Source organism: Rhinoderma darwinii, chromosome 1 (genome assembly GCF_050947455.1).
Source record: "Rhinoderma darwinii isolate aRhiDar2 chromosome 1, aRhiDar2.hap1, whole genome shotgun sequence".
NCBI lineage: Eukaryota > Metazoa > Chordata > Amphibia > Anura > Rhinodermatidae > Rhinoderma > Rhinoderma darwinii.
This window is the reverse complement of record NC_134687.1, coordinates 650,623,546-650,643,858: the sequence shown is the minus strand read 5'-3', so window position 1 is coordinate 650,643,858 and position 20,313 is coordinate 650,623,546. Positions and strand designations below refer to the sequence as shown.

The 20,313-nt window shown below is 45.8% G+C and overlaps 1 protein-coding gene across 2 annotated transcripts; it reads right to left on the bottom strand.

Moving 5' to 3' along the window:
• Positions 1 to 103: 103 nt before the first annotated feature.
• On the bottom strand, positions 104 to 10,702 carry LOC142674310 (gastrula zinc finger protein XlCGF66.1-like). Of its 2 annotated transcripts, none has more exons than XM_075847194.1 (5): positions 10,592 to 10,702; positions 3,672 to 3,835; positions 2,457 to 2,630; positions 2,258 to 2,381; positions 104 to 534 (listed from the first exon to the last, which is right to left on the bottom strand). In XM_075847194.1, the coding sequence occupies exons 2-5, from the start codon at positions 3,747 to 3,749 to the stop codon at positions 419 to 421; spliced, it is 492 nt and encodes a 163-aa protein (XP_075703309.1). In that variant the 5' UTR covers positions 3,750 to 3,835; positions 10,592 to 10,702; the 3' UTR covers positions 104 to 418. The 2 variants fall into 2 exon arrangements, with proteins under 2 accessions (XP_075703309.1, XP_075703308.1); XM_075847193.1 differs by lacking the exon at positions 10,592 to 10,702 and adding an exon at positions 10,116 to 10,227.
• Positions 10,703 to 20,313: the final 9,611 nt, after the last annotated feature.

The following is a 20,313-nucleotide window of genomic DNA, read 5'->3' as shown; positions in this document are numbered from 1 at the left end:
CGGGACGCCAACGGCTCCCTGCTCCGCCATAGTATTTAACTGTATCTGCGTTCTGTGGACATGGAAACACATGAAAATAGCTGGACACAGTGCGCCCCAATTTTGAGAGTTCCCTGCCAACCAAAAAATTGTCAAGACGTCACCTGCTTTTTAATGAATGCCCATAACTGTACGTGTGGACATGTCACACATCCAAAAAGGAGAAAATACAACAAGTACACATTTGTACCTTGTAATAATAACAATACTTTATTGAAATGCACATAAAAACATGTTGGCCATTGGCCAACTTTGAGATGTTAATTTTCGTTTTTTCCTCTCCACCTTCCAAAATCCATAACTTTTTTATTTTTCCGTCGATATAGTCCTATGAGGGCTTGATTTTTGCAGGACGAGTTGTAGTTTTTCGTAGCACCATTTATTGTGCCATATAATGTACCAGGAAATGGGGAAAAAAAATATTTGTGGGGTAGGACAATGAAAAAAACCAGTGATTCCTCCATTGTGTTCTGCGCTTCATTTTTACGGAATTCACTGTGCAATTAAAACAACATATTAACTTTATTCCGTGGGTCAATACGATTACGGCGATACCAAATATATATAGTTTTTCTATATTTTACTACTTTTACAAGTAAAAACCTAAGTGTAAAGAATTGAATTTATTTTGTGTCGCCAAATTCTGAGAGCCATAACTTTTTTATTTTTCCGTCGATTAAGTGGTATGAGGGAATATTTTTTGCGGGATAAGCTGTAGTTTTTAATGATACCATTTTGGGGTACATGTGAGGTCTCGATCACTTTCATTCCATTTTTTGTGGGAGATGAGGTGTCCAAAAAATAGCGATTCTGGCGTTTACGAATTATTTTTTTTACAGCGTTCACCGTGCGGGTTAAATTATGGTATTTTGTAATAGTTCAGACTTTTACGGATTTGGCGATACCAATTAGGTCTATTTTTTTTTTTACTATGCTCTAGGGGGAAAATGGGAAAAGGGGCTTTTTTTTTTTAAACTTTTTAAATAAAAACAACAATTTTATTTTACTCATTTTTACTTTTTTTATTAGTCCCCCTAGGGGACTTCAACCAGCGATCATTGGATCGCTTGCAGGATATACTGCAATATTAATGTGTTGCAGTATATCGTCTTTCTGACAGGCTTATATTAAGCCTTGCCCCAGGCTGCCATAGCAACAATCGCCACCCTGCGATTGCATTGCGGGGGGCGTGAGGAGTTGCTAGAGGGGGTCACCCCCCTCTTTCGAACGATTTAAATGCCACGGTCGCTATTGACCGCGGCATTTAACGGGCTAAACCAACAGAATCACGCTCAAGCGTGATCCCGTTCGATAGTGTGAAGTGATGGATGTAACATACAGCCGACACCTGCATCGCATGGAGTGGTTTCACTCCGTGAGCCCGTTCCATACTTCCCCCTACCCGGCTATAATATATATATATATATATATATATATATTGGTTTTAGGTGATTAAACATTGTTATTATATTGACATATTAAAAGTTTTTATGATGCAGCTGTTACGTATCTTCTATACACAGAAGCTATACTCTATATTCTATACTCATTCACTATCCGCCGAATCCATAAGTGAAATGAACGGACGACTCGGTAGAGAGCGGGTCCTGTGTATCCATGTTCATCACCTTAGATGTGATCGATATTATTGTGATCCTGTGTGTTGGATATACAGGACTCGCTCTCAGCCGAGTTGTCAGTTCACTTGACTTACAGATTTGGCTGATGGCGAATGATCCAGCTTCTGTGTATAGAGGAGACATAACACTTGTATCGTAAAAAGAAAAATTTTCTTTTTAATTACAGTCAAGTGAAAAAAACTAAATCAAATATGTGATGAGAAAAATAAAGAAATGCCTACAGAAGGTGTACATAGCCCACTGGGAACAGAACGCCGTTTTTTCCCATTGAAATCAATGGGCAGATGTGTGGAGGCGTTCTGCTACCGATTTTTTTTCGGCCGCTTACGGCCCAAAAAACGGCCAGAAACAAGCCGTGTGAACATACCCTAATGCAGAGTTATGGGTAGCCAGCAGCACGAAACGTAGGGATCTAACGTGATGTAAAAGGAGCCGAAATTGTGGAGCTCCTACATTACACGTCATTGTACACACATGTATATGTACTGCACATGACGGTATTAAGACTTCAACATGACCGCCAGTGCCAGCCTGTGTCCACAGTAATGCAAAACATATATATATCGGTCTCTTCTCACCTTGTGATGTGCGCGGCCGGTAGTTCTCCATCATGACCTCCTCGTACAGATCTTTGTGTCCTTCTAGATACTCCCACTCCTCCATGGAGAAATAGACAGTGACATCCTGACACCTTATAGGAACCTGACACACACAATGATACAGTCATCACCCAGACACCTCCAGTGCTGTTACTGTAGAATTTACCAGCAGTGTCACCTCTCCAGTCAGCAGCTCAGTCATCTTGTAGATCAGTTCTAAGATCTTCTTCTCATGTATCCGGGAGTGGGGGGGAGGCTCTGTGATGGGGCTCTGACTACGGCTCCATCCTCCTGACTCATGGATGATGGGAGTCCTACAGTCACCCGATGTCTTCTTCACTATTGTGTACTCCTGTGTATGGAGAGAGACACTTAGAGAACTGAACACAGTATTCCCCCCTCAGTAGAAAGAGGGAGATTGTGACCCCGCTGTATAGAGCTCTAGTGACCCCACATTTGTAATACTGGAGACCTCACCTACAAAAAGACATTGGGAAAATAGAACGAGGCCAAAACTAAAAAGGAAATAATATTCGGGGATTAGATGGACCATGTGCTCTCCTCCTGCCGTCATCTTCTATGTTTCTATATAGAGGTCATCCTGATCCTCCTGGTTCCTTGTCATTCTCATTGCTCTACAACATTACTATTGCTGCATTTGTGACATGACACATAACTGACCATATTGGTGGCTGATCTTCAGCTTTTCTGCTGTTGGCTTCTTGACGTCACTTGGAAGGTCTGGACGCTGTTATACAGGACACTGGATTCTTCATATTATGTTGTAAAGGATCTGCCAGACACAGCTTCTGTGTCGACGCCCGTGGTTAGTCAGTCTGCACCTGCTCCTAAGTCTGATAGAGTGACTCCTTCCTCGACCAGTCAGGCTGGGAGGCTGAGGAGTGGGAGAGCCTATCACAGCCTGGCCAGACAGAGCTAGCTCCCGCCCTCTGTCTATTTGTACCTTCATTTCCTGCTCCTCCTTTACTTGTGATTCTGTCTGTTTCCTGGCTCTGCTGCTGCTGCTTGTATTACTTGTCCTCTGCTTCATATTGACCCTGGCTTGACTGACTGCTCTCCTGCTCTGCGTTTTGTACCTCGTACACTCCTGGTTTGACTCGGCTCGTTCACCACTCTGTTGCTCGCGGGGTTGCCGTGGGCAACCGCCCCTTTTCCCTTAGCTTCTGTGTACCCTTGTCTGTTTGTCGTGCACATAGTGAGCGTAGGGACCGTCGCCCAGTTGTACGCCGTCGCCTAGGATGGGCCATTGCAAGTAGGCAGGGACTGAGTGGCGGGTAGATTAGGGCTCACTTGTCTGTCTCCCTACCCCGGCATTACATATGTATTGTCCCTTCCCTATGTGTGACTTGTTCTATAATGTAGAAAAGTTTACCTCTCCGCTCAACAGGTAGATGATCTCCAAAGTGAAGTCTAATATTCTTCTGCTCATCTCATTCCTGTCCTTGTCCATCCTTGGTGGGTCATTCAGGAGAAGGAACGTTGTAGAGGAGAAGATGAGAAAACTGGAGGAACTGGAGGATCTAGTACTGCAGACGTCTTTATGAAGAAAGGAGAAGATGGAAATCATACAGGGGACAACATCATGTGTGACATACAGAACCTCACTTATTCATCATTGAGAGAAACATCTTCTCAGAGCCGTCACCACATGGAATAAAGGGGTATTCCCAACACGGACATTTCTCCCCAGGATATGCCAGAAATGTCTGATAGATGCGGCTCCCACCTCTGGGTGGCCTTGTTAGGTGGTTTCTGTAACTCCTATACAAGTGAATGGAGAGACACAATCTGCTCAGGTCCTCCTGCTATATAATATGCTGCCAACAGATCAGACGGGTGGTCAATGTGACAGATGCCCTTTATGAATTACAAGACCACTAATATAAGTTTTTACAGATATTAGAAGTTACCCCAGAGATCCTGGATCTTCAGAGGCATCTACAATTCTTATTTATTACAGTATTCCCCTATTCCTTGTAGATTGTTTTACCGGAGAGTAACTTTGGTCACATCTGAATGACATAGAAAAACAACCCCAGTACTAAAGATGAACGTAGAGATAAAAGTGGAGTTATCAAAATGCTTTTGTTTCCAAAGTATAAATGGATTGTTCTGAAACGATTCTTTTAGGAGGTTTCGGCCTATCCCAGGCCTCTGTCACAATGACTTTAATGATATAAAGAAAAGATATATATCAGTATTACATACATATAATGAATAGTGGCTCATGTTGGCATAGGTATGATACAGCGGTATGACACAGAAACTGACGTCAATGTAAAATAGAGTAAGACGCGTAAGAAGAAAGCATCGATGACCATTAAATGCCACGTGGAAAACGGGGATCTATCTGCTCTCAGTATTAGGGAGAATGTTCTAAATTAATAACTATATTTTTGCAGGATTATATCTTATTTTTGTTACTTTGATCTTGTAGCTTGACACATTCTTGACATATTATTAATCTGACTTATTCATCTAATATGCTTCTATATACAAAGTGTGAACCTTCAGTATAAATACTATGTTGACTTTAATCATAATCTCATTCTTCTGTATAACAAACAATTTTCTTCTGGCCTCCATTTAAATTCCCATAAATTGTGACGACACCCGCTCACTAATACGGAGAGCAGATAGATCCCCGCTTTCCACGTGTCATTTAATGGTCAACGATTACGCTTTTTTGTTACGCGTCATAAGGGCCGTTCACATATGCCCGGCGTCCGCTTCAGTTTACCTCCGACGTGTTGAACAAATGCAGGAAGCACACTGATGCTAGAACGGATCCCATAGTTTCTATGGGATCTGTTCTGGCACGGAGTACATCAGTTGTGGCGCCGGACCTCTCTGGGAGCCGGATCTAAAAACGTTACCTGCAGCGTTTTTGGTTCTGGCGCCGTATCCTATTTATTTTAATGGTGGCCGGATGAACACTGAGTGCTGCCACATCTACCTTCCGGCAGCTCCCGGCGAGAAGGTGGACGAGAGCTAGGAGCTGAATCCCCGGTCATAGCATTGCCGGGGATTCCGCTCCAGGCGGAGACCCTGACGACTACCCTCCCACCCAGGGCCGGCCTTAGGGGTGTGCAACCTGTGCCATTGCACATGGCGCATCACCCCAGCAGATGGAAGGGGGCACTGCGCTGGCTCCCTTCCCCTGCTTGTTTCAGAAGCGCCTGGGCCCGGCGACTCAGCAGTCGCCTTTCCGCCTGGCCGCTTCTTCACTCAGTGGTGTCGATGTCGCTGTAGAAGCCATAACGGCTGCTAGCGGCGAAACCGGGCATGAGGGCACCCGTTGGGACGGGGGAACCCCCATGGCCAGCGGCACCACTGCGCTATTGATTCCGTCATTAAAACGGAAACCTTCCGGAATGGTGGTGACGAAAGGAGACCATTAGCAATGTTTCCGTCACTATTGATATCAATGGTGACGGAAACGGAAGCTGTGGTTTCAGTTTGACTTTCCTTTGCGGGGTTCACCCGACGGAAACCTTCAAAGGAACCCCGGAACGGATAGCCAACGCTGATGAGAACAGGCCCTTACTCTGTTACATTACAGTCAGTTTCTGTGTAATACCGCTGTATCATACCCATGCCAACATGAGCCACTATTCATTATATGTATGTATTACTGATATATATCTTTTCTTAATATCACTAAAGCCATTGTGACAAAAGGCCTGGGATAGGCTAAAACATCCTAAAAGAATCGCCTGTTTCAGAATAAACCATTTATACTCTAGAAATAAAAGCATTTTGAAAAATCCACGTTTATCTCTATGTTCATATTTACCACTGAATGCTGGGGATGTTTTTCCAAACAATTTGTGGGATATCCAACCCGAATCCTCACCGCACCTAAACATTGCATCCAGGAGAGCAGCCCCTCGTTTTTATCTACATCTGAATGACAGACACCAACCACGGTTCCTGGAGACCGGCCGTCCAGCGCGTATGTACGCAAGGTCCCGGCCGTCCAGCGCGTATGTATCTGTAAAGTGTGACCTGTCCTCCACCTTCTACATTACTCTGTGCTCCTCCTTCTAGACCTGTCCACCACCTTGTAGACCTGTCCCCTGCCTTCAACATTACTCTGTGCTCCTCCTTCTAGACCTGTTCTCCCACTTCTACACTACTCTGTGCTCCTCCTTCTAGACCAGTCATCTTCTTCTACATTACTCTGTGCTCCTCCTCTCCTTCTAGACCTGTCCTCTGCTTCTACATTACTCTGTGCTCCTCCTTCCAGACCTGTCCTCTGCTTCTACATTACTCTGTACTCCTCCTTCTAGACCTGTCCTCTGCTTCTACATTACTCTAAGCTTCTCCTTCTAGACCTGTCCACCACCTTCTAGACCTGTTCTCTGCTTCTACATTACTCTGTGCCCCTCCTTCTAGGCCTGCCCTCTGCTTCTACATTACTCTGTGCTCCTCCTTATAGACCTGTTGTAAAGGATCTGCCAGACACAGCTTCTGACGCCCGTGGTTAATCAGTCTGCACCTGCTCCTAGGTCTGATAGAGTGAATCGATCTGCTACCACTCAGGCTGGTAGGCTGAGGAGTGGGAGAACCTATCACAGCCTGGCCAGACGGTTCCAGCTCCCGCCCTCGGTTTATTTATACCTTCATTTCCTGCTTGTCTTTGCCTGTGATTCTCTCGTTTCCTGGCTCTGCTGTTCCTGATATAACTATTGACCTCTGCTTCATATCGACCCTGGCTTTACTGACTACGCTCCCGCTCTGCGTTTGGTACCTCGTACACTCCTGGTTTGACTTGGCTCGTTCACTACTCTTGTTGCTCACGGTGTTGCCGTGGGCAACTGCCCCATTTCCCTTAGCTTCTGTGTACCCTTGTCTGTTTGTCTGCCGTGCACATACTGAGCGTAGGGACCGTCGCCCAGTTGTAAGCCGTCGCCTAGGACGGGCCGTGCAAGAAGGCAGGGACTGAGTGGCGGGTAGATTAGGGCTCACCTGTCTGTCTCCCTAACCTGACATTACACCTGTCCTCTGCTACATTACTCTGTTCTCCTCCTTCTAGACCTGTCCACCACCTTATACATTACTCTGTGCTCCTCCTTCTAGACATGTCCTCTGCTTCTACATTACTTTGTGATCCTCCTTCTAGACCTGTCCTCAACCTTCTACGTAACTCTGCGTTCCTCCTTCTAGACTGGTCCTCTGCTTCTACATTACTCTATGCCCATCCTTCTAGACCTGTCCTCTGCTTCTACATTACTCTATGCTCCTCCTTCTAGACCTCTCCTCTGCTTTTAATTTTTTCTGTGCTCCTCCTTCTAGACCTGCCCTCTGCTTCTACATTACTCTGTGATCCTCCTACTAGACCTGTCCTCCACCTTCTACATTACTCTGTGCTTCTCCTTCTAGACCTGTTTTCTGCATCTACATTACTCTGTGCTCCTCCTTCTAGACCTGTCCTCCGCCTTCTACATTACTCTGTGCTCCTCCTTCTAGACCTGTCTACCACCTTCTAGACCTGTTCTCTGCTTCTACATTACTTTGTGATCCTCCTTCTAGACCTGTCCTCTGCTTCTACATTACTCTGTGCTCCTCCTTCTAGACCTCTCCTCTGCTTCTACATTACTTTGTGATCTTCCTTCTAGACCTGTCCTCAACCTTCTACATTACTCTGCGCTCCTCCTTCTAGACCTCTCCTCTGCTTCTACATTACTTTGTGATCCTCCTTCTAGACCTGTCCTCAACCTTCTACATTACTCTGTGCTCCTCCTTCTAGACCTGTCCTCAACCTTCTACATTACTCTGTGCTCCTCCTTCTAGACCTGTCCTCCGCCTTCTACATTACTCTGTGTTCCTCCTTCTAGACCTGTCCTCCGCCTTCTACATTACTCTGTGCTCCTCCTTCTAGACCTCTTCCTCTGCTTCTACATTACTTTGTACACCTCCTTCTACATTACTCTGTGCTCCTCCTTCTAGACCTGTCCATCACCTTCTACATTGCTCTATGCTCCTCCTTCTAGACCTATCCACCACCTTCTACATTATTCTGTGCTCCGCCTAGACCTGTCCTCTGCTTCTACATTACCCTGTGCTCCTCCTTCTAGACCTGTCGTCCACCTTCTAGACCTGTCCTCTGCTTCTACATTATTCTGAGCTCCGCCTAGACCTGTCCTCTGCATCTACATTACCCTGTGCTCCTCCTTCTAGACCTGTCCTCTGCTTCTACATTACTCTGTGATCCTCCTTCTAGTTCTGTCCTCTGCTTCTACATTACTTTGTGATCCTCCTTCTAGACCGGTCCTCTCCTTCTAGATTACTCTGTGCTCCCCCTTCTAGACCTGTCCTCTGCTTCTACATTACTCTGTGCTCCTCCTAGACCTGTCCACCACCTTCTACATTACTCTGTGCTCCACCTAGACCTGTCCTCTGCTTTCAAATTTTTCTGTGCTCCTCCTTCTAGACCTGTCTACCACCTTCTAGACCAGTCCTCTGCTTCTACATTAGTCTGTGTTCCTCCTTCTAGACCTGTACACCACCTTCTAGACCTGTCCTCTGCTTCTACATTACTCTGTGCTCCTCCTTCTATACCTGTCCTCTGCTTCTACATTACTCTGTGCTCCTCCTTCTAGACCTGTCCACCACCTTCTAGTCCTGTCCTCTGCTTCTACATTACTCTGTGCTCCTCCTACTAGACCTTTCCTCTGCGCTTCTCTCCTTCTAGACCTGTCCTCTGCTTCTACATTACTCTGATCCTCCTTCTAGTCCTGTCCTCTGCTTCTACATTACTCTGTGAGCCTCCTTCTAGAACTGTCCTCTGCTTCTAGATTACTCTGTGCTCCTCCTTCTAGACCTGTCCTCGGTTTCTACATTTCTCTGTGCTCCTCCTTCTAGACCTGTCTTCTTCTACATTACTCTGTGCTACTACTTCTAGACCTGTCCTCTGCTTCTAAATTACTCTGTTCTCCTCCTTCTAGACCTGTCCTCTGCTTCTACATTACTCTTTGTTCCTCCTTCTAGACCTGTCCTCTGCTTCTACATTACTCTGTGTTCCTCCTTCTAGACCGGTCTTCTTCTACATTACTCTGTGCTTCTCCTTCTAGACCTGTCCACCACCTTCGACATAGCCGACCACACCCTCCTGATTGAAATTCTCTAGTCCCTTGACATCTCCTCATACCAAATAATATTTAGTATCTCCCACTCACACACCACCTCTTCATTGTTCCACCCTCTCTCTGTTAGTGTATATTAAGGGTCCCAGTGTTCTGGGACCCTTGCTCTTCTATACCTTTGGTCATATCTACCTCCCTGGTCTTGATGTTCCCTCCCTGCTATCTGCAGTGTATAACAGTTATCGCCTCCTTCACCTCCCGCTTCCTAAAGATCAACATGGAGAAAACTGAATCATCTTTACCCCTATTTCACTCACTCACCCCCCCCCCACTTACCAGAACTATCAATCACAGGTAATGGCTCCACACTTTTCCCGTCTTACAGGTCACTGTATTGGGATAACCCTTAATGTCAGACAGCACAGCCAAGCGCTTCCCACTTCTTGCTGCCTCCACCTCATAAACCCTCTAGAAGTCTTTCCTCACCCTCAAACACACATAAATGCCAGTACATATGCCCTCATCATCTAGACTACTCCACCATCCTCCTCTGTGGCTTCCCATCTAACACTATTGCACCCCTCCTACGCATTCACAACTCTGCTGCACGGGGAAAATCTACCTCTTCCCTCATTCCACCTCTGCGGTCACTGGCTGTCCATTAGCTACTAAATTATGTACAAAACTGTGCCAAAAAAACGCACAGAAATTACCGCATGTAACCTTACCCTACTACTGCATCATGGGAAATCTCTGGACGGATAACAGAGAGAACACGATACAACAGAGGTGACCTGAAGTCATGTACACCCGACCAGCGCTGCTCCACCTCATACACAACAGCTGAAGGACCTGTGATGACGTCACTATCATGTGACCGGGGCGAGAGGGAGGGGTTTATCATTGGAGAGGAGACATAGTCCCACCCCCTCACAGAGACCACTCATGTCACGTGATCATCATCACCTTACACAGAACAGGAGCTACGTCCCCACACAGAGCCCCGCCCCTTCATCCATTGCTTACTTTTCCCAATTCTGAGCTCCGCTCCTGATACATCGGTCACGTGATGTTGATATTATCCTAGGTCCTTCATCCACCACATCGCTCCACTGATAAGCTCCGCCCCGCCCGTCCTGGCCACAAGGTGATTACGTAATCACAGGTCCTTTAGCCACAAGCTGTTATATTTTGCACTGCTTACCTCCGATCACCGCTACACTGGTCACATGATCTTCATGGCCCCACACGTGATCGTTATCACTGTTCCTTCATTCATCGCTCCTTCACCCCACTCCACTGATAAGCTCCGCCCCTCCTGCCCGGGCACGTGGTGGTGACGTCATCACAGGTCCTTCAGCTATCTGTCATCCCTGTATGAGTGTGTATACAGAGAGCTGTCAATCATTGAGTGACCCCGCCCACTGGACTCCTAGCCGGGATTTAACCCCTCTAGTGCCGGTCTTTTTGGGGTAAGTTGTTATTTCTGGTCTTTGTAGTGGTCGGATATTTTGTGGGACGAGTCGTATTTTGTAATGACATAATATTCGGGACATACAACTTATTCACTGACTTTTATACATTTCTTGTTAATGTCGTTCACCGTGCGGTTTAAGGGAATGTTCACACGTAGCGAATACGACCCACAACACGCAAGGAAATCACCCCGAATATTCACCCCCAAATGGTGGACGTATAATCCTCCTGAATATCTACTACAGAAATACAACAAGGCCGATCCTCACCTCTCCCATCGTTACCATAGCAACACGACCCTGCTCTTCCGGCTGTGTCCAGGTGACCCCTATAATGACATGTGACCTCTCCGGCCTGTGATTGGCTGCAGGGGGTCACATGACGCCTTCTGTTTTATAAATGTGTAACCTGCAGCGTTGCTGTGAACACGCAGTGGAGCCGCAGAGGATTCTGGGAACAATGGCGTTTGTTGCGCAACTTGACTTTTACATTGAACTTAAGGGGGAAATTCTGCAACAAATGCGCAGCGAATCCGCGGTATAAATCCTGTCGTGTAAATCAATGGCTCAAAATATATTAGACTGAAATTCAGAAGAGTCCAACAGACTCTCAGGCCAGGCACTTTATTCAGCATCCAAATCAGGATATTTCATACCGATATATATCGAGAGAGGAGAAGAAAACACGCAGACGCTGCTGATATGCTCAAAATGCTCCTCTGAAGGTTTATTACCAAACTCAAACTATAATACTATCATTTAGAAGGGGTGTAGGCTTGTCGTTAACCAATCAGAGACAATGTGACAATATTTGTTATTCAGCCAATAGCAGACCATAACGTACATCCCAGATACATCATTATAATTCTTCACACATTAGGTTTGCAGGTGTCTTATCTCTTGGGCAGAATGTTCCCGTAAGATGGCTCTCACACACATATTTGCCACCCTCCCTTCTCACTCCCTGTGCCTTTACTGCAAGCTTCGTATGGGAGCCAAGGTCAAAGATAAAACATACGAAATCAACATAACTTGTGTTAAAGGAACAATGACTTTCCTATTCACTACAAAAGAACCAAGATGGGAACTCCAGACAAGATGGGAACTCCAGACAAGATGGGAACTCCAGACAAGATGGGAACTCCAGACAAGATGGGAACTCCAGACAAGATGGGAACTCCAGACAAGATGGGAACTCCAGACAAGATGGCTGCTGCACGAAACTAAATCATTTAAAGGGAATGTGTTGCCAGCAAAACATGTTTTTTTTTTTTAAGTTAAACAATTAGTGTGTGGGTGATTAAACATTGTTCTAATTTTTTTTATTTTTTTCACCAGTCAGGAAATATTATAAATTGGATTCAATTTATAATATTTCCCATCGCTGGTCACTAGATGGAGCTATTCCCAAAATTGCAGCATTGCATGTGGTAAAGCAACCACATTGCTTTATGCTGCAAAATTGGGAAAAAAGCCCTCGCTCTAGTGAGCTCTGAGAATCCCCCCCTCCTTTATCCTGGCTAGTGCCTGGATAAACGAGGGGTTTGAACGGTCTAACCTCCTACACTGTGTGTCGCCATTTTTTGAGCTAACACACAGTGTAGAATGTTTACATACAGTAGTAAACACACAGTATAACACTTACATACACAGAAATCTCTTACCTGCTCCTGCCGCCGCGGCTCCCTCCGGCCCGTCCGCTCCGTCTGCTGCCGCTGGTCCAAGTGCACAAGTCCGGAAGCCGCGACCGGAAGTAGTAATATTACTGTCCGGCCGCGACTTCCAGTTCACAAGAAAATGGCGCCGGACGGCGCGCATTTCAAATTGGACTGTGTGGGAGCGGCGCATGCGCAGTTCCCACACAGACGGCGTACACAGAAGTGGATGGGACGGGACCCGTTCGCAGTCCCTATGGGACTGTGGCTGCCGTATTCCATGTCTGTATGTGTCGTTAATCGACACATACAGAAATGGAAAAAAAATGGCAGCCCCCATAGAGAAGAAAAAGTGTAAAGATAAAAAAAAGTAACACACAAATTAATCCAAACATTTTTAATAAAGCACTAACATCTTTAACATATGAAAAAATAATTTGTGATGACACTGTTCCTTTAAACATTATCATCACTTTCACATAATACATATCTTAGTAATTCGGCATCCTGCTTGATAATTCACAATGTAATTTCATACAGAAAATATAAGCAAATAAACCATCCTTCACAATCCGATATCCTGCGTGTTTATAATCCGCACCGCAGGTTAACTCCTTAACCACCAGGCCATGTTTAGTTTTTGTTTTTCCCTCTCCGTCTTCTCAGATCTATTACTTTCTTGTTTTTCTGTTCCGCGGTGTGAGGATTAGATTCTGCGGGACGAGTTGTAGATTTTGATAATTTTTTTAATTAATTTTTTACGGTGTTCACCGTACGGTAAATAACGTTATGTTGTAATCGTTCTGAGTTTTGCGGATTCGGGGATACCAGTTTATTATTTTATTTTTAACGTTACATTAGAGAGAAAATGAAAAAAAGTTTTTTAGGATTTTTACATTTTTTGTACCTAACTAAAAACGTTAAAGATTTTTAAAAAATATTATTACCCCCAGGCTGCCATGACAACCATCCATACCCCGTGATCGTGCCGTGAGGGGCTGATGAGCTGTCCGAGAGGACCACCGCTCCTCTTTCTTAGGGTATGTTCACACGATTAACAAAATACGCCTGAAAATACGGAGCTGTTTTCACGGGAAAACAGCTCCTGATTTTCAGACGTTTTTTGAGCAACTCGCGTTTTTCGCTGCGTTTTCATGGTTGTTTTTGGAGCTGTTTTCAATAGAGTCTATGAGAAAACGGCTCCAAAAACGTCCCAAGAAGTGTCCTGCACTTCTTTTGACGAGCCGTCATTTTACGCGCCGTATTTTGACAGCGACGCGTAAAATGACAGCTCGTCTGCATAGAACATCGTAAGGCTGGGTTCACACGACCTCTTTTCAGACGTAATGGAGGTGTTTTACGCCTCGAATTACGCCTGAAAAGACGGCTCCAATACGTTGGCAAACATCTGCCCATTACTTTCAATGGGTTTACGATGTTCTGTGCAGACGACCTGTAATTTTACGTGTCGCTGTCAAAAGACGGCGCGTAAAAAATACGGCTCGTCAAAAGATGTGCAGGACACTTCTTGGGACGTAATTGGAGCCGTTTTTCATTGACTCCATTGAAAAACAGCTCCAATTACGTCCGGAATGGACGCCGCAAAAAACCGCGAGTGCGAGCAATTACGTCTGAAATTCAGGAGCTGTTTTCTCCTGAAAACAGCTCCGTAATTTCAGACGTATTTGCTGTTATCGTGTGAACATGCCCTAAGACCCATTGCAAGCAATGGGCAGATGTTTGCCGACGTATTGGAGCCGTCTATTCAGGCGTAATTCGAGGCCTAAAACGCCTCCATTACGTCTGAAAAGAGGTCGTGTGCACATACCCTTACAGCTTAGATTCTGCAGTCGCTATTGATCACGGCATCTAAGTAGTTAAACGGCCATAATCGCAGTGCTCTCAGGTCTCCGGCATTTACAGCAGGTGTCAGGTCTTCCCTATGTTATATTTAGAACTGCCTGTGTAAACGTTTTAAAACAAATTTTATTAAAGATAATTCATTATTAAAAAATGTAGGGCAAAAGTTGCCAAAGAAATCGGCTACAGGCGTTGGCAAGCAAATCCGGATTGCACACAATAGTTTGCCGGGTGTGAACATGTAGTCAGCACCAAAATAGAAGTGCCTAGCATGTAATAAACACCCCACACATTCACAGCTGCTAGGTGTGCTGGCAAAATATTTGAATGGGTTTGCCTGCCACAGATATAAAAAGACCACTTCCCAACGCGTTTCTGCACCAAGTAGGGGAGCGTCCTCAGGGGTATATCTTGTCTTATTAATCTTTATTGGTAAAGGGCCGGTCAGCATGTATTATGCTGTTTAAATTTCAGTTACGGCACGTATGAGACATCTGATGTCAGTCCCAACACGCGCCGGCAGAACACTGGGATCTTATGCACATCAAGCCCCACCTCCCTGGCCGGAGGCGTGATCGAGCCGCACCAATCAAAACACAAGACGTCAGAACAGACGCCCATTCGATCAGCCGGCCCCCTGGTAACCACTCAGCCAAACGGATCGATGCAAACAGCATCGTTAGTAACATGGGGGGAGCCAAAGGCGGCCGAACCCAGCAAGACAACATAGCACCAAACTGAATGCTGTGATACAGCAAGGGAAACAGAATCGGAAAATGACAGCCCGAAGGCCGTAAATGGATGCGCGTACAGCACAGAGTAGAGAGCCAGGACGACATAGACGCCGGCATCAGTCACCGACGCCGAAGCCAAGGCACAAACATACCATAAAGTACGCACATCAGGATCCAATTAAAAATGCAGCAAATACACCGCATAGTAACATAGGCGAGTCACAGAGAGAAAGCACGAATCAGGCCGATAAAGCGAGCAAACCCCCCCCCCCCCCAATAAAAAAAAAATAATTAAATAAATAAATAAATAATTAAAAAAATAAAAAAAAATTTATAAAAAAAAATTACAAAAAAAATAATTAAAATGTAAAGAAAAAAAAAAGGGGTGGGGGCCATCAGCAAGGGATCAGCAACAGCAGTGTACCCATACAGCACCACACCGAGCATAGCCATAGATACACGAGAATGGATACACCTAAACCGCACAGACAAACCGCAGACCAAATTCAAGGTGGAGAACGGGGACAATAAAAAGAGTCGCATCCACACAAAGATGTAGCAGGGAAAAGCATATACCCCCTTATGGTTAGAGGAACGGGACATAGGAGATGGATTCATTCAGACCAAGTGGCTTAACAGTCTGCATCTTGAAAATCCACCGTGCCTCCTTCTGCAAAATACGCCTGTCCCAATCCTCTCCTCTGGTGGGTGCCTTGACTAATTCCATACCTTGAAACATAATGACAGAGGAGTCTCCAGAGTGACACTCCCAAACATGCCTTGAGACCGTGGTATCAACTTTGCCATTAATGTCGCATATGTGGTTACGGATTCTACGTCTGAACTCTCTTTTAGTTTTGCCCACATATTGCACAGCTACAGGTAATAAGGTACACCACGCCTTTTGTAAGTCAGTTGATAAAAGCCCTATTGTCAAACACCTCCCCCGTTACATTGCTCTTAAAGGTCTTGCTCTTGAGGACAGATGTGCAAGCCTTACAGCGACCACAACGATATGAACCAACAGTATTGGTAGACAGCCAGGTAGTGGCACCCGTTCCCTCAAGATGGCTGTGCACCAGTCGATCCCTATGTTGTGTGAACAAGTCCTGAATGGTAAATGTCCTGTGCAGGAAGGGGTTAAATGAGTAAAATACAAGTTTATAAATAATCTTATCCCATTAAACAATGTATCACTCTACTCTGCTCCACCTGCGCTGTCACATGATGATAAGAGATCACACTGCATGTTCCCTTTATATATAATGTCACCTCAGCTGCTGCAGAACCTCACAGTTCATATCCAACACTGACTGCATAGTGTGCACCACGTCTTGTGAGATGTCAGCAATGTCTCCCCAGTATCCGCCATGTGTCAGGTTGTCAGGCCTTCATTGTCTGGGGGAAATGTCTTCATTTTACTCTTCTCACCTGAGACATATGCCATAAATGTCTGATATATGGGGGTCCCACCTCTATGTAGAGAACAGGGGTCCCCCGACCCGCCTGGTGAGGTGATGACTACATCCAGGTGGAGAATGAATGGAGAGGTGACCACACATGTGCACGACTCTCTCCATTCACTTGTATAGGAGTTCCAGAAACAGCCGGACACGGCCAGAGGTGGAGCGGCATCTATCAGACATTTCTGGCATATCCTGGGGAGAAATGTCCGTGTTGGGAATACCCCTTTATTCCATGTGGTGACGGCTCTGAGAAGATGATTCCCTCAATGATCAATAAGTGAGGTTCTGTATGTCACACATGATGTTGTCCCCTGTATGATTTCCATCTTCTCCTTTCTTCATAAAGACGTCTGCAGTACTAGATCCTCCAGTTTTCTCATCTTCTCCTCCACAATGTTCCTTCTCCCGAATGACCCACCAAGGATGGACAAGGACAGGAATGAGATGAGCAGAAGAATATTAGACTTCACCTTGGAGATCATCTACCTGTTGAGCGGAGAGGTAAACTTTTCTACATTATAGAACAAGTCACACATAGGGAAGGGACAATACATAATAGGAAATAATAGGAAGAATCCAGTGTCCTGTATAACAGCGTCCAGACCTTCCAAGTGACGTCAAGAAGCCAACAGCAGAAAAGCTGAAGATCAGCCACCAATATGGGCAGTTATGTGTCATGTCACCAATGCAGCAATAGTAATGTTGTAGAGCAATGAGAATGACAAGGAAACAGGAGGATCAGGATGACCTCTATATAGAAACATAGAAGATGACGGCAGGAGGAGAGCACATGGTCCATCTAGTCCCCCCAATATTATTTCCTTTTTAGTTTTGGCCTCGTTCTATTTTCTCAATGTCTTTTTGTAGGTGAGGTCTCCAGTATTACAGATGTGGGGTCACTAGAGCTCTGTACAGCGGGGTCACAATCTCCCTCTTTCTACTGAGGGAATACTGTGTTCAGTTCTCTAAGTGTCTCTCTCCATACACAGAAGTACACAATAGTGAAGAAGAAATCGGGTGACTGTATGACTCCCATCATCCATGAGTCAGGAGGATGGAGCAGTAGTCAGAGCCCCATCACAGTGCCTCCCCCTCACTCCCGGATACATGACAAGAAGATCTTAGAACTGATCTACAAGATGACTCAGCTGCTGACTGGAGAGGTGACACTGCTGGGAATTCTGGGAAATTCTACAGTAACAGCACTGGAGGTGTCTGGGTGATGACTGTATCATTGTGTGTGTCAGGTTCCTATAAGGTGTCAGGATGTCACTGTCTATTTCTCCATGGAGGAGTGGGAGTATCTAGAAGGACACAGGGATCTGTATGAGGAGGTCATGATGGAGAACTACCGGCTGCGCAAATCACAAGGTGATAAGAGACAGATATATTTCCATTACTGTGGGCACAGGCTGGCATTGGCGGCCATGTTGAGAACACCTGCTGTAAATCTATGATGTAGGGGCCGTTACTTTACACATCTGTGCACATTTGTGGGGAGGGTAATTCACGTGTGGAAAAGAAAATCATGGGAATCTCCTGGTAATATTTGTCTCACCACAGACCACGTGGCTTGTAGTATACAACATTTGCCTTCTGCTATTTTCCACATTTGACCAACATACACAGTCACGTGAGTCTTCTCCTTCCAGGGTGAGACCGGCCCACACGTCATGATGTCGTCTCTTTTAGACCATGCCCATATCTTAATCCCTTCCCGCTGCAGCCATTTTTCAGATTTTCATTTTTTTCTCCCCACCTTCGAAAAGCCTAAACTTTTTTATTTTTCCGTCCATTTAGTTCTATGGGATTTATTTTTGCGAGATGAGTTGTAGTTTTTCATGGCACCATTTATATTACCATGTAATGTATTAGGCCCCAACGCTGTCATAAGAACAATTAGCACACCACGATGGCGTCACGGCCGATAAGCTGTTAGAGCGGGTCATTCCACCTCTTTCTAAGTATTTCAATGCCGCAGTCCCTATTGATCGTGGTATTTAACAAGTAAAACAAACGGGATCGCGCTCAAGTGCGGTCCTTCTTGTTATTGTAAAGTGTCGGCTGTATCATACAGCCGACACCAGCTTTGTATGTTTTGCCCGCACAGGCTGGACCCGCTCCATACTTCCCATACCCAGCTATGAATTAACTGTATGTCATGAAGGGGTTAAGAAACCGGGCAAGTCCGGGCAACTTCAGTCAGAGTTCAGGAGAACAGTAGCTTCCGATATGTCGCTCCGCTGACCCTGACTGTGAGAATCTGAGGATCCCAATGTAAATACATGAAGAACGTCACCTTCTGCACGTAGAAATGTCAGAACTCTTTGACTTGCTGCAATAAATAAAAACTTTTACATTTACTTTTCCCAACACCAGTTCTTAAAAGGTTAAAAACCACTAGAGAGGGAAGAGAATGATGAGTGGATGTGCAGGTATTATCTCCAAACTGACGATTTCTTCCACATTCACTTTTTACCTTAGTGATGGTTTACATACACTGCACAATCCACACACATACATAAATATACACATACATTCACTGTACAATCCACTTTTACTGTTCTATACACACACAGCCATACCATAAAACCAGTGACAGGTGAAGTAAATAACATTGATGATCTGGTTAAAATGGCGCCTGACAAGGGGGGAGATAGATTAGGCAGCAAATGATCAGACAGTTCTTGAAGTTGATGTTAGAAACAGAAAAATGGGCAATTGTAATTATTTGATCGACTCTAACAAGGGCCATATTGTGATGGCTAGACGACTAGGTCAGAGCATCTCCAAAATGGCCGGTCTTGTGTGGTGTTCCCGATATGCAGTTGTTAGTACCTACAAAAAGTGGTCCTGTTAGGGATCTGCCAGGTACTTCATCTAGCTACACTCCTGGGATTAATCAATCCACACCTGAGGCCAGACCTGTTCGACTGACACCTTCTCCCACCAACCAGGGTGGCAGGCTCAGGAGTGGGAGAGCCTATCGCGGCCTGGTCTCTCGGAGTTAGCTCCGCCCCCTGCCCTTTATTACCTGCCCTGTGCTCTCCCTCAGTGCTTGTAATTCTTTTGGATTCCTGGCCCCACTGCTGCTTGCTCCAGCCTGCTTCTGCCGTGCTTCTGCCTTGCTGCAGTTCTGCTTGACCTGCTTTGCTTGCCCTGGCTTGCTTCTGTCTCCGTGCCCGCTCGGGTGTACTCACTTCGTCCTGGTCCTGACTGTTCGTTCGCCGTCCCGTTTCCTCGTGGCGTTCCGTGGCTACTGCCCCTTCCCTTGCGTGTTCCCTGTTTGTCTTCCTGTGCACTTAGCCAGCGTAGGGACCGCCGCCCAGTTGTACCTCGTCGCCTAGGGCGGGTCGTTGCAAGTAGGCAGGGACAGGGCGGTGGGTAGATTAGGGCTCACTTTCCCTTCACCTCCTTCCTGCCATTACATAATTACAAGCCCTTACCTAGTCTACCATTTCTCCTACGCTGACGCTATCATGGACCCCCTTGAGACCCTGACCCAGCAGATGCAGGGCCTCTCCCTACAGGTCCAGGCCCTGGCCCAAAGGGTCAATCAGGGTGACGCTGCTTTAGTAGTACCCCTCACCTCACCTCTAGAACCCGACCTCAAGTTACCTGACCGGTTTTCAGGGGACCGTAAGACGTTTCTCTCCTTCCGGGAGAGTTGCAGACTGTATTTCCGCCTAAAGCCCCACTCCTCAGGTTCCGAGAACCAGCGGGTGGGTATCATCAT

Bases quoted from the DNA above. Each gene is read 5' to 3' on its own strand.
- LOC142674310 (XM_075847194.1), bottom strand. From the start codon at position 3,749: ATGGACAAGGACAGGAATGAGATGAGCAGAAGAATATTAGACTTCACT. The intron at 2,631-3,671 runs GTAAACTTTTCT...CTCCATACACAG, and splicing joins TCTACCTGTTGAGCGGAGAG to GAGTACACAATAGTGAAGAA. The intron at 535-2,257 runs GTGAGAAGAGAC...TTAATTGCACAG, and splicing joins CCGGCCGCGCACATCACAAG to TGAATTCCGTAAAAATGAAG.